Below are 13,850 nucleotides of genomic sequence, written 5' to 3'. Positions count from 1 at the left end.
AAAAAAATCCAAGTTTCTAGATAAAATAAGCCCCCTTCCGATTTCCCAAGGCTTTATTCATCTCTTAGAAAACTAATCAGTCACTAGGCCAGGCGTAGTGGCTCAAGCCTCTAAACCCAGCACTTTGGGAGGGCAAGCCAGGAGGATCACTTGTGGCCCGGAGTTTGAGACCAGCATGGGCAACACAGCAAAACCCCATCTCTGCTAAAAATACAAAATTAGCCTGTGGTGGCAGGTGCCTGTAATCCCAGCTACTCAGGTGGCCACGGCACAAGAGTCGCTTGAACCCAGGAGACAGAGGTTACAGTGAGCCGAGACTATGTCACCAGACTCCAGGCTGGGCAACAGAGTGAGATTCTGCCTCGAAAAAAAAAAGAAAGAAAGAAAGGAAAAAAAAACAGGCGTGATAGCTGACGCCTGTAATTTCACCACTTTGGGAGGCTGAGGAGGGTTGAGGTCAGAAGTTCAAGACCAGCCTGGCCAACATGGTGAAACCTCGTCTCTACTAAAAATACAAAAAAATTGGTGAGCGCCTATAATCCCAGCTACTCGCAATGCTGAGACAGGAGAATCACTTGAACCTGGGAGGCGGAGGTTACAGTAAGCCGAGATCATGCCCACTCCACCTGGGGTGACAGAGTGAGACTTCATCTCAAAAAAAAGAAGACAACTATTTAGTTACCACGCTTCCTTTGGTCCTTTTTATCAGCTTCTTGAATTTGTGGTTTACCTTTCTTGTATGCCACACTTAAAATCTCTTCCACTTGATCAGCAAATCCCATATCCAACATCTGGTCAACTTCATCCAGGACAACATGCTTAAGTTTGGTGAGATCTAGTTTGCCATTCTGTATGTGGTCTTTGATACGACCTGGTGTCCCAACCAAGATATCAATCCCATTCCTCATGCGTTCAACTATAAAAAACAATGACAAGATTTGCTGGGTTTTTAGTGAGTCCCTTTACCAGTTTGGGGTACCACAGTTAACTGTATTGTTATTTTAAAATATTTGTTAAATACGCAGAAGTACAAAGTAATAAACTAAGTAGTAATGATAAAAGTTATGGCACTCCTAATCTAGTGGAAAAAACATTAGAGTGACAGTCTAGTGTACAAAGTAACATAAAAGAAATATGCACTACTGGAGGATGACAGTACCAGGAAAGAAATTACTTCCGGCGAAGCAAGGTGGTTCACACCTGTAATCCCACCACTTCGGGAGGCTGAGGCGGGCGGATCAGAAATTCAGGAGTTCGAGACCAGCCTAGCCAATATGGTGAAACCCCGTCTCTACTACAAATACAAAAATCAGCCAGGTGTGGTGGCACGTGCCTGTAGTCCCAGCTACTCAGGAGGCTGAGGCAGGAGAACTGCTTGAACCCAGGACGTGGAGGTTGCAGTGAGCCAAGATCACACCACTGCACTCCAGCCTGGGCGGCAGAGCAAGACTGTCTCGAGAAAAAAAAAAATAACAAACAGCAATTACTTCCTTGGTATAAATAAGAATCTTACAGAAATAGGAACTTTCTATAAAGTAAACAGGTGTAGAGAGGATGAGACATAATGAAAGGGAAAATATTCCAAAGACATTTGGAAAAATGAAATACAACTGGGATGAGATGGTAACTAATTTAGCTTTGTACTGAGCTGCTGTAGACTCAATACAATGTATGTAAAGTGCCTAGTATTATTCATAGAGTGTCACTGGTCTACGAATAATACTAGGCACTTTACATACACTATCCAACACAATCCTCACAACATCCCTGCAGGGTAGGTTTAGTCATCTTTTTCTATAGGTGAGGAAACTAAAGCACAGAAAAATTAAGCTACTGAACACAATAGCTACTCTGTGAGCAGAGTCTAGATTCATGCCTTTCTGGTGCCAAACCCTATGTTCATTCTGCCAAAGCTGGAAAGAAATCATCATAAGATTGTGTACTAAAACTATTACATTTTTTAATTCCCTAAATCCCTTCCTAATTTATACATCTGCTCTACATAATAAAGCTCCAAGGCCTTGAACTGGGAAGTAATGAAATACAAGAGCAGTGACTGTAACATATGGCCCTTGAGCCCCAAGGAAAAAAAGTTTGCCATGCAGAAGGAGGGACAGACCCAAGGTCCTGACAGATAAGAGTAACCTTGAATTCTAACTTCCTATTTCCTAGAGCCCAAATGAACTGTCTTTGGGTTCAATTAAGTTACCTTTGTAGCCCCTAGATAAATATAAATAGGTAAAAGTCCTAGGAACCACATACAGGATTTGCCTATCATCATACAGGATCATGTTCTTGACCACATTGAGACAATGGCAAAATCCCCATAAACGACTATCCCAAGTAAAGAAGCCAGATGTCAAGGTTAAAAGAAATCCAATCAGAGCAGCCAGCAATGAGTGGCATTATCCTTCCCTCATTTTTGAATGTACTCACATTGACCTCCATAGGGAGTTCCACCATAAAAACAAGCCACTGACAGCTTTTTTGTGATGTCACTGAAGTCTTTGCTTACTTGATTTGCCAACTCTCTTGTAGGTGCAAGAACCAGTACCTGATAAAGAAAAATAATTGAATTCAAATTACTGTGTAGTATTTCTTTTTTTTTTTTTTTTTTTTGAGAAGGAGTTAGAAGGTGTTTCGCCCTTGTTACCCAGGCTGGAGTGCAATGGCCCGATCTCGGCTCACCGCAACCTCCGTCTCCTGGGTTCAGGCAATTCTCCTGCCTCAGCCTCCTGAGTAGCTGGGATTACAGGCACGCGCCACCATGCCCAGCTAATTTTTTGTATTTTTAGTAGAGACGGGGTTTCACCATGTTGACCAGGATGGTCTCGATCTCTTGACCTCGTGATCCACCCGCCTCGGCCTCCCAAAGTGCTGGGATTACAGGCTTGAGCCACCGCGCCCGGCACTGTGTAGTATTTCTTAATCTAGTCCTTAAAGAACAGCACTGTAGGAAAAGAACGACTTGAACAAGGGGTAACACTGATGATGACGATAACACTAGCTAATATTTTAGTCTAATAGAGCTTAGATTCTATTAATTTTTTATATGTATTATTCTGATTTAATTCTCACAACCTTTTGAGCTAGGTATTAGAGGGTAAATAACTAGACTAAATCCCAAAGGCTAAGAAGGAGCAGAGCCTTCAAGCAATTGGGCTCCAAAACCTATAGTTTTAACCGCTACAGTAGAGAGAATTTGAAGTAGAATAAACTCAGGCAAGTAAGGTAGAGCCAACAACGTAAGGGGCTTTGAATCCCAGAGAAGTATGAGTATGATCTAATAGGACGTATAACGTGAAACTGCTGGCCAGGTACAGTGGCTCATGACCAGTCTGAGCACTTTGGGAGGGCAAGGTGGGCGGCTCACTTCAGGTCAGGAGTTCAAGACCATCCTGGCCAACATGGTGAAACCCCATCTTTACTAAAAATACAAAAATTAGCCGGGCATGGTGGTGCACACATGTAATCCCAGCTATTCGGGAGGCTGAGGCAGGAGAATCGCTTGAACCTGGGAGGCAGAGGTTACAGTCAATGGAGATTGCACCACTGCACTCCAGCCTGGGTGACAGCATGAGACTCTTTCTCAAAAAAAAAAAAAAGAAGGCCGGGCGCGGTGGCTCAAGCCTGTAATCCCAGCACTGTGGGAGGCCGAGGCGGGTGGATCACGAGGTCAAGAGATCGAGACCATCCTGGTCTACATGGTGAAACCCCGTCTCTACTAAAAATACAAAAAATTAGCTGGGCATGGTGGCACGTGCCTGTAATCCCAGCTACTAAGGAGACTGAGGCAGGAGAATTGCCTGAACCCAGGAGGCGGAGGTTGCGGTGAGCCGAGATCGCGCCATTGCACTCCAGCCTGGGGAAAAAAAGGGCAAAACCCCTTCTCAAAAAAAAAAAAAAAAAAGAAAAAGAAAAAAACAGCTACAGGACGTCCTCAAAATAGGGTAATGAATGGCATGAAACAAATATGATTCAAGAACACGTAATACATTCATCTAAAAAATATTTAATGACTACCTACTATTTACCAGGCACTATTCTAGATGTTAGGGACACCACAGTAAACAAATTAATCAAGGGGGAGCATGGACACTGGAAGACCAGTGAGTAAGTGAGGTTAGGCCAGAAAGACAACTGCAAGAACCCACAGCCAAAGTGACAACATGGGCATTCGCAGTCATTTCAGAGAGGTTAAAGTTTGTCAAATGTCAAGTTCTCTAGAAGTGAGCTTGATGAACTCACCCTAATATGGGGCTTGGCCTTTTCACCTCTCTGACTTGCCCTGCCTTCCATTCATGCTTTTCTACTAAAAATGCTTTCTCCATCTAGGCAAAAATGGTCAGACACTTGACCAAAGCTATGAGTCCCAGGGACATCTAATGGTTTGAAGGAAATATGATGAGCATTAATAATATAGATAATCAAAACCGTGGGGAAGATTACAATATTTAAATATGCAGAGAATGATCTGTATATCTTAATTATTAAACATAAAAGAATTATCCTGGATTACTTTCACATAAAGATCCACAGTAAACACAATGGGTGACAATAAGAACTCAATACAAAATAGTAGGGTACGCCGCGCACGGTGGCTCAAGCCTGTAATCCCAGCACTTTGGGAGGCCGAGGCGGGTGGATCACGAGGTCAAGAGATCGAGACCATCCTGGTCAACATGGTGAAACCCCGTCTCTACTAAAAATACAAAAAATTAGCTGGGCATGGTGGTGCGTGTCTATAATCCCAGCTACTCAGGAGGTTGAGGCAGGAGAATTGCTTGAACCCAGGAGACAGAGGTTGCGGTGAGCCGAGATCGCGCCATTGCACTCCAGCCTGGGTAACAAGAGTGAAGCTCCGTCTCAAAAAAAAAAAAAAAAAAAAAAATAGTAGGGTATGCAATCAATGCCTAAGCAGTATTTTTTTCCTGTGCTGATTGAGAGCCCTTATATTTAAGACAGTTACCTGAGGGGGACGGCCTCTCTTCCTGTCTTGCAGTTCCCCAAGAAGTTTCTCAATCAAAGGGATAGCAAAGGAGAATGTCTTCCCAGTTCCTGTCCGCGCCTGTGCAATTAAGTCCTTCCCGCTGTAAACATGATGGAATGTCTTTGCTTGTATAGGAAATAGGAAGGACACTCCTCGGCCTGTGAACAAATTAACTGTGTTATCTCACACTGTAATTCTTAAAATATTAGCCATACTCACATATTGAAGTATACTACTCATGCTTCTGGTCCTGCAGAATTAAGGAATTCTACCTTCTGGTCAACAGCTACAAAGTTAGGCTCAAAAACACACATTTTAAGACCCAGGCTGGAATACAGTGGTGTCATCATAACTCACTTGCAGCCTTAAACTCCTGAGCTCAAGTGATCCTCCTGCCTCAGCCTGATGGACAGCTGGGATTACAGGTGCAAGCCATCATACCTGCCTCAAAAATATTGATAATAAGAAATTTGCTTGACTGAAAAATATCAACAAAATTTAAAGCAACCAATTATAGTAAATATTTTAAGTCTCATCCGTAAGCCTGAAAATCTGGTGCTTCGCAATCCAACTGTGCTGCTCCTAATTTAGAAAGCACCTACTTGAGCAACTGTGACTAATCAGCTAGCTCAGAAGCAGATTATTAATTGAATTCTGGGTCAGGCTGGCATCATTAACCTAGAGATGCCTCAGAAGTGAAAGAGAGAAACAAAACATTAACATGGCATCATATGATTGCTTCATTTCACCAGCACCATTAGTCATTATACTTCTGAATACATACTGTATTAAACACTTTTTTTTTTTTTTTTTTTTTTTGAGATGGAGTTTCCCTGTTGTTACCCAGGCTGGAGTGCAATGGCGCGATCTCGGCTCACCGCAACCTCCGTCTCCCGGGTTCAGGCAATTCGCCTGCCCCTGCCTCCTGAGTCACTGGATTACAGGCACGCACCACCATGCCCAGCTAATTTTTTGTATTTTTAGTAGAGACGGGGTTTCACCATGTTGACCAGGATGGTCTCGATCTCTTGACCTCGTGATCCACCCGCCTCGGCCTCCCACAGTGCTGGGATTACAGGCTTGAGCCACCGCGCCCGGCCTTAAACACTTTTTTTTTTTAAAACGGTTTCATTCTGTCACCTAGGCTGGTGTGCAGTGGTGTGATCACAGTTCACTACAGCCATGAACTCCCAGGCTCAAGTGATCCTCCTTCCTCAGCGTCTGGAGTAGCTAAGACTATAGATGTGTGTCACTATGTGCCTGGCTAATTTTTAAACTTTTTGTAGGGACAGGTTCTTGCTATGTTGCCCAGGCAGATCTCAAACTCCTGGCCTCAATCAATTACAGGTGTGAGCCACCAGAGGGGGCCTGAGGAAGTTTTAACCACTTATTTAAGAGGCATGAAGGACTATTACTACTACAGCACTATACTGAATATATAGGCATACTTCATTATATGATTGCATATATCACCCTACAATAGGAATACACCCTGGGTTCATCTTAACAAAAACAGTGGAGTGCTTCCTGTTAAAATAATACATTTGGCCGGACACAGTGAATCACACCTGTAATCTCAGCACTTTGGAAGGCTGAGACGAGCAGATCATGAGGTCAAGAGATCAAGACCATTCTGGCCAATATGATGAAACCCTATCTCTACTAAAAATAGAAAAATTAGGCCAGGCATGGTGGCTCATGCCGGTAATCCCAGCACTTTGGGAGGCCGAGGTGGGCAGATCACAAGGTCAGAAAATGGAGACCATCCTGGTTAACATGGTGAAACCCTGTCTCTACTAAAAATACAAAAAATTAGCCAGGCGTGGTGGCAGGTGCTTGTAGTCTCGGCTACTTGGGAGGCTGAGGCAGGAGGATTGCTTACACTGGGGAGGAAGAGGTCACAGTGAGCCAAGATTGTACCACTGCACTCCAGCCTTCGTGACAGGGCAAGACTCCTTCTCAAAAAAAAAAATAATAATAATAATAATTAGCTGAGCATGGTGGTGCACCTATAGTCGCAGCTACTGGGGAGGCTGAGGCAAGAGAATCACTTGAACCCAGAGGGTGAAGGTAGCAGTGAGCCAAGATGACACCACTGCACTCCAGCCTGGCAACAGAGCAAGATTCCATCTCAAAAAAAAAAAAAAAAGTTCTAACATCATACAATATTTCCAAGAATATTACCTTTGAGAAGCTTAATAGTTTCTTCAGATATGGGAAAATTAGAGAAAGCACCTTCTTTTTGTTCCACAGGTATTTCCTATCAAGTAAAGGGCCACAGAAAGAAATAAATAATTACTTACACAAATTAATACAGAGAATCTTCTGAGAAAGGGACAAAACAAGCTATCCTAAAGCAATTCTAAGCACATCAGTTTAAAAATCAACCAAAAGGCACAAAAACCTTAACAGGTAAATCAAAATCTGAAAAGGAAACATTGTCTTAATCTATAAAACCTTAACAAAAGAAAAATCTGAGGCAAATATATACTGGGTATATTATGTGTGACTAGTAAAAGCAGATTCAGTCTCAACTAAGAGCTACTCCATAACCATAACCAACACTATACTGTTGAAAACGTCATTAGCTCTCTTCCAAAGCAGCATCTCTTGTATGCACACCCATAGAAAACGAGCAAACGTTTATGAAGTAGCAGTTACTTTGGCATTATTTGATAGTAAGAAATCTGAATGCTTAATAAAAGTCATAAGTAGATTTCAAGACATTTATAAGAAGGATTATGTAACCATGAAACATACTTAATGAGGAAAATGCTTAGATAGAAACAGAAAAGTCAAGATATAAGATTGCACTGTACAATCCTAATCTAATTAAAAATAATAGATGCATATATTAAAAGTACTAAAAGGAAACACCAAAAATTAACAAGATTAATTCTGCACTTGAAAAGTACAGGTATTAATATTTACTAAATGATGAAATTCCAGGAAGCATTTCTTTTTGCAAAATGTCTATACTTTCTGTTTTCTCTGGATCACATATTTTTTATAATCAGGAAAAAAAAATTACAAATGTTGACCATAATCTACAGCAAAAAGGAAATGTATTAGAATTAGTATTTTTCAGCTGGGTGTGTTGGCTTGTGCCTGTAATCCCAGCTACTCAGGAGGTTAGGTGAGGTGAGATTATCGCTTGAGGCCAGAAGTTTTAGACCAGCCTGGGCCACACAGCAAGATCCCATGTCTAAAAAAATTTTTTTTTTAATACAACTAGTATTTTTCTTTCATGACTGAGTTTCTGAAAGGTAATAGAATAAGGTTCTGGACAGACATTTTATCATTCTGTTCAACTTCAGGATGATTGATTAATGGCCTAACCAAAAATACTTCTGCAATCAACCTTTTCAGGGATTCCAATTAATTATTATTTATTATTTATTTGGTTAAACTCCTCAGAGGGAAACTAGGGCCCATTTGCACAACTGTATCTCTTCTGTTGATGACTGACTTGCAAATAAGCAGACCAAGACTCTCCCTAAGCTTAAAGACTATCTGCTTATTTGAAAAGGAGGTATTCTGACACTTTTTTTTTTTAAGACAGAGTCCGCTGGGCACAATGGCTCACACCTGTGGTCCCAGCACTTTGGAAGGCCAAGGTGGGCAGACCATCTGAGGTTGGGAGTTCGAGACCAGCCTGGCCAATATGGTGAAACCCGGCCTCCATTAAAAATACAAAAAATTACCCAGGCATGTTGGCAAATGCCTGCAATCCGAGCTACTGGGGAGGCTGAGGTAGAATTGCTTGAACCCAGAAGCAGAGGTTGCAATGAGCTGAGATCACACCATTGCACTCCAACATGTCCTCCATCTCAAAAAAGACAGAATACTCTGTCTTAGCTCAGATCATGGGCGTGCATCACCACTCCTGGCTAATTTTTGTATTTTCAGTAGGGATGGTGTTTCACCACTGTTGGCCAGGCTGGTCTCAAACTCTGGACCTAAGGTGATCTACCCACCTCAGCCTCCCAAAGTGCTGGGATTATAGGAGTGAGCCACCATGCCCAGTCCTATGCTAATTTTTAAGATGAAGTCTCACTCAGCCTAAGGTATCCCCCAACCCACGAAGTGCTGACACATCACATTTTTTCCTACTATTAAAGAGTACACACAGCAGTTACCTACTTATTTATCTGAAGCAACAATGAAAGGTATCTTCCACCCGATGAAGTCCAAATTTACCTGCTCTATCTCACTGTTACTTTCTTCACTGGCAGCTTCATTGGGGTTACAGTCATGTTCAGAATGAGGAAATCCATTCTTCAGTTTGAGGCTTTTCTCTCCAGTTTCTCCATTCATTTCCTTTTCTTTCTTCATCTTCTTGGGCTTAGGAGCATCTATTTCTTCCTCAGAAGGCTCCTCATTTTTTATCACTTTTTTGGTTTTAGAAGAAACAGCTTTCTTTTCAGTGGGCTCCTTTTTCTTTCCCAAACTTTTGGTTTTAGGACAAATGTCATCTTGAGATGGTTCCTCTTTCTTTTTTGCCTTTTTGGATTTAGGAGAATTCATGTCAACTTCAGAAGGCTCTGCTTTCTTTTTAACTTTTTTAGCTTTGGGGGAAAGAGTTTCTTCCTCTTCTGCTATCTCTTCAATCTTATTAGATTTTGGCTTCTCTTTTTTCTCTTTCTAAAAAAATTCATAAGGAAAATACAAACACGAATAAGGCATTTATACATTTGCATGATTTATCAATTCTGGATTATTTCAAGATCATTTTCAACTTTGAAAAATACAATTTTGGGGGCATTTTGACATTTGTACTTTCACACTGTGATAAGGTAAAAATCAAAACAGTAAGCTTTTTCCTAGTATTACTTCTTAACTATAGAGACAGGTATGCATCAATAGTTTCACTATCTTGGAAAACGAAGGGTGCCCCTTAGAAACTATTCAACTCATGTGGGTCAAACAGTTGTAAAAGATTTTCCTTTTTGCTTTGAGACAGTCTCACTCTGTCACACAGGCTGGAGTGAAGTGGCACAACCTCAGCTCATTGAAACCTCCACCTCCCGGTTTCAAGAGATTCTCCTGCCTCAGTCTCTCAACTGTGGACCATCACACCCTGGTAATTTTTATATTTTTAGTAGAGGCAGAGTTTTGCCATGTTGCCCAGGCTGGTCTCGAACTCCTGAGCTCAGGCAATCCACCCACCTCAGTCTCCCAAACTGCTAGGATTACATGAGCCACTGCACTTGGCGCTTGGCCTATAAACCAGACTTTCTTTTTTTTTTTTTTGAGACGAGGTTTTGCTCTTGTTGCCCAGGGTGGAGTGCAATGGTGCAAGCTCAGCTCACTGCAACCTCCACTTTGTAGGTTCAAGTGATTCTCCTGCCTCAGCCTCCCAAGTAGCTGGGATTACAGGCATGTGCCACCATGCCCAGCTAATTTTGTATTTTTAGTAGAGACAGGGTTTCTCCATGTTGATCAGGCTGGTCTCCAACTCCCAACCTCAGGTGATCTGCCGGCCACAGCCTCCCAAACTGCTGGGATTACAGGCATGAGCCACCGCGCCCAGCTGTAAACCAGATTTTCATAAGGGATTTGGATAAGCTCATGGGATACTCCAACAGACTCCAAACTCAAAACAGAAAGTCCAAATTCAATTCCAATAGAATAAGGTCATGTATGTCTACAGATTGATGATGTGTTAAACAGGTTACTTTTCTTTCTTCCTGCTAAAATCCCAGGTAAAACAACAGGGATTTTTTTGTTTTTAAGAGACAAGTTCTCTTTTTCACCCAGGTTGTGGTAGAGGTGTGATCATAGCTCACTGCAGCCTCTAACTCCAAAACAGGAATTCTGCACTTTGCCTATCTCACAAGAGCAAATGAATTTATATAAAGACAGTTTAGGGCCAGGTACAATGGTTCACCCCTGTAACCACAGCACTTTGGGAGGCCACGGCAGGAGGATTGCTTGAGGCCGGAAGTGCCAGACAAGAATGGGCAATATAGCAAGACCCTGTCTCTACAAAAAATTTAAAAATTAGCCAGGCATAGTGGCACACACCTATACTACTAGCTACTTTGGAGGCTGAGGTGGGAGAATTGCTTGAGCCCAGGAATTCAAGGTTGCAGTTACCCATAATCATGCCACTGCACTCTAGCTTGGGTGACAGAGTAAAACTCTGTCTCTACAAAAAATAAGAGATACTTTATGAACCAAAAAGCTATAAAAACTCAGTCTATCACCCCTGTGTAAAAAAGATGTACTTAATTTAAAATAAATAAGTTACAAGAAAATGGAAGGAGCGACATCTCAGAACCAAGGAAGATAAATGACTATGGCTCCTATTTGAACTTTCTGAGCCTCTACACCTTTTCATACTACTGAAGACACGTGTTGTAGCCTCCTTAGAAGCCTGCTCTGGCAGAGCTCCAGAACAATCTTGGAAGTACATATTACACTGAAATCTGCCTCCCCGAAACTTCAGGCCTGGTCTGTTCTCAAAGATTAAGAATAATCTCCAAGGCCAGGCTTGGTGGCTCACACCTGCAATCCAAGCACTTTGGAGGCCAAGGCGGGCGGATTACCTGAGGTCGGGAGTTCAAGACCAGCCTGACCAACATGGTGAAACCCCGTCTTAAAAAAAAAAAAAAAGAATAATCTCCTTGCCAATGAAAAACAACCTAGTCTCCTTCCAAAATTTCATTCTTTTTCATCCCTTGGTTTCACCAAATTAAGACTGAGTTTCTCATCTTGGTGGTCTCTTTTGGAATGTAACAGAGTTTGGTCATGTACCTCTGGATTTGAGCATGCCAAATTGAACACACTGACCTTCTTGCACCTGAGTACAAATCTGCTGCAGCTTATTACAATTCTAAAATATTGCTATTTTAAGAGCTCCACATCGAAAGACAGAGAAATCAACAAGGAAAGTTAATCAACAAGTAGTGTACAATGTAAGTTCAAGGACAATCTGTTCCTATTGACTTTATCTCAGAACAGAGACTCAGTCACAAGTTAAATCACTAGAAAGCCAACAGCAAAGCAGCAAATGGCTGTCAAGGTTAAGACTACTGCACACTGCTGGCTTATATAAAAAAATAATGTACACTTAGCACTGCAACATATGCCTTTACATTTCCATGGGGAGTCTAGTCAATATAATACTGAGAACTGAACTACATCATCTTCTCAGGTCGGCTTACCGGAAAACAAACTGTACTTCCCTTACTAAAGTTAAAAAAGTTACTAAAGGCCGGGCGCAGTGGCTCAAGCCTGTAATCCTGGCACTTTGGGAGGCCGAGCCGGGTGGATCACGAGGGCAGGAGTTGGAGACCAGCCTGACCAACATGGAGAAACTCCGTCTCTACTAAAAATACAAAAATTAGCCAGGCGTGGTGGCTCGCACCTGTAATCCCAGCTACTCCGGAGGCTGAGACAATTGCTTGAAGCCGGGAGGCAGAGGTGGCAGTGAGCCGAGATCGCGAGACCGCACTTCAGCCTCTGTCTCCCCCGACAAAAAAAAAAGGCAATAAAGACGCCGCCCATGTGCACAGATGAGGTTATGATGTCTCCAGTCTACTTTAAAGCTCTAGTTCCAACTATGACTTGACTTGTAATTCCCTTCGCGCACGCTCACGCCCGGGAGTTAAATCTTAGTCAATAACGTGGAGCCTGACTGAATGTCAAACTCTGCGCACTGTGTGAGGCGCGCCCAGTCGCCGGGGACGGACCACGTGGGACACCGGCCTTCTCTCGAGCTCCGATAGGGCCTCTCTACCAGAGTTCCTAGGACATGTGGATGCCTAAAAGCTCAGAGGAAGAGGTCAGTGCACGGCGAACCTGGCTCGGTCAGGTCGACGACGCGCCCTCTGCCCGAGGAGCCGACCACTCCTGGGCGACCATCCGCTAAGACCCACGCCAGGTCTCTGGACTCGCTGTTCCCCGCCGCGCGCTCCCACAATCCCAGCGCAGGCACTTCTCCTGTACCCCGGGGCTCCGCTCCACTCAACATCCCTCCTTGCCCCAGGTCCCTCCGTTTCACCTTCTCGGTTTGCTTTCGCATTGTCTCCACTTTTTTCACTGCGGTGTCCGACTCCAAAGCAGCGTCACTACGGAGTTTTCCGGGCATCTTCAGCACAGATTGCCCAGGCCGACCGGTATCCTTAACCGCGTGGAGAGGAAGAGATAGTTCCGTCCCCTGCGCCCACCCAGCTCTCGTCACTTCCCGTAACAAGGCACTTCCGGCGGAAGCAAGGAGCAAAGGGAAGTGTGCTCTCCGCGTGACGAATTCAAAGCAGCGGCCTCTGACTGTGGCTGGATTTAGTGAATTGACCACTTGTGGCCCTTGGTCTAGAAGGTGGTTCCTTTTAGACCAAAGAACGGTAGAACCACAAGGAACCAAAAAGGTTAGCTTTGTATTCCCCAACAGTGGCCAGATTTTCCCTAGCGGCAGTCTGATAAATGAAGGCTTCTAGTTGCTTTTGGGTGGCGCATCTTCAGTACTTTATTGCTCGAGTTTGCACGTACAGACGCCAGATGTGTGTTCTTAATCATCTTTTGGAAACGTCGACTCTGAAACTGCAGGCAGACTCTGAAGAGAAAAAAAGAATTCAGTCGGATCTGGTCGTTCATTCATGCGTGCACTCAAACATCTTGCGAGCGTTCAGTGTCAGGTAGGAGACTGCAAGGCAGGATTCACTAGCAAACACAAAAGCCTTATCCCCAGGAAGCTTTTTTTTTTTTTTTTTCTTTTTTTTTCTTCCCCAGGAAGCTTTATAGACTCGCGAGAGAGAGGAAGGAGGGAAGGAGGGAGGGAGGGGATGGATTGTGGGGTTTCTTTGAGACAGAGACTTGAGTGCCACTGCATGACCTGGGCTCACTGCAACCTCCGCCT

At 43.3% G+C, this 13,850-nt stretch overlaps 1 protein-coding gene across 1 annotated transcript in view; it reads right to left on the bottom strand.

Moving 5' to 3' along the window:
- Positions 1-13,619, bottom strand: part of DDX21 (DExD-box helicase 21) — a 30,747-nt gene extending 17,128 nt beyond the window's left edge. The window contains exons 1-6 of the mRNA XM_032256168.1: positions 12,999-13,619; positions 9,191-9,634; positions 7,175-7,250; positions 4,970-5,148; positions 2,437-2,554; positions 731-916 (exon numbers count right to left, since the gene is read on the bottom strand). Of these exons, the coding sequence (XP_032112059.1) occupies positions 731-916; positions 2,437-2,554; positions 4,970-5,148; positions 7,175-7,250; positions 9,191-9,634; positions 12,999-13,085 (1,090 nt within the window). The 5' untranslated portion in view covers positions 13,086-13,619. The remainder of the gene's footprint in view (positions 1-730; positions 917-2,436; positions 2,555-4,969; positions 5,149-7,174; positions 7,251-9,190; positions 9,635-12,998) is intronic.
- Positions 13,620-13,850: the final 231 nt, after the last annotated feature.

Source organism: Sapajus apella, unplaced genomic scaffold (assembly GCF_009761245.1).
Source record: "Sapajus apella isolate SASKATOON/1434 unplaced genomic scaffold, GSC_monkey_1.0 scaffold94, whole genome shotgun sequence".
Classification (NCBI taxonomy): domain Eukaryota; kingdom Metazoa; phylum Chordata; class Mammalia; order Primates; family Cebidae; genus Sapajus; species Sapajus apella.
The sequence above is the reverse complement of the archived record's forward strand: the minus strand, read 5'-3'. Positions and strand labels throughout refer to the sequence as shown.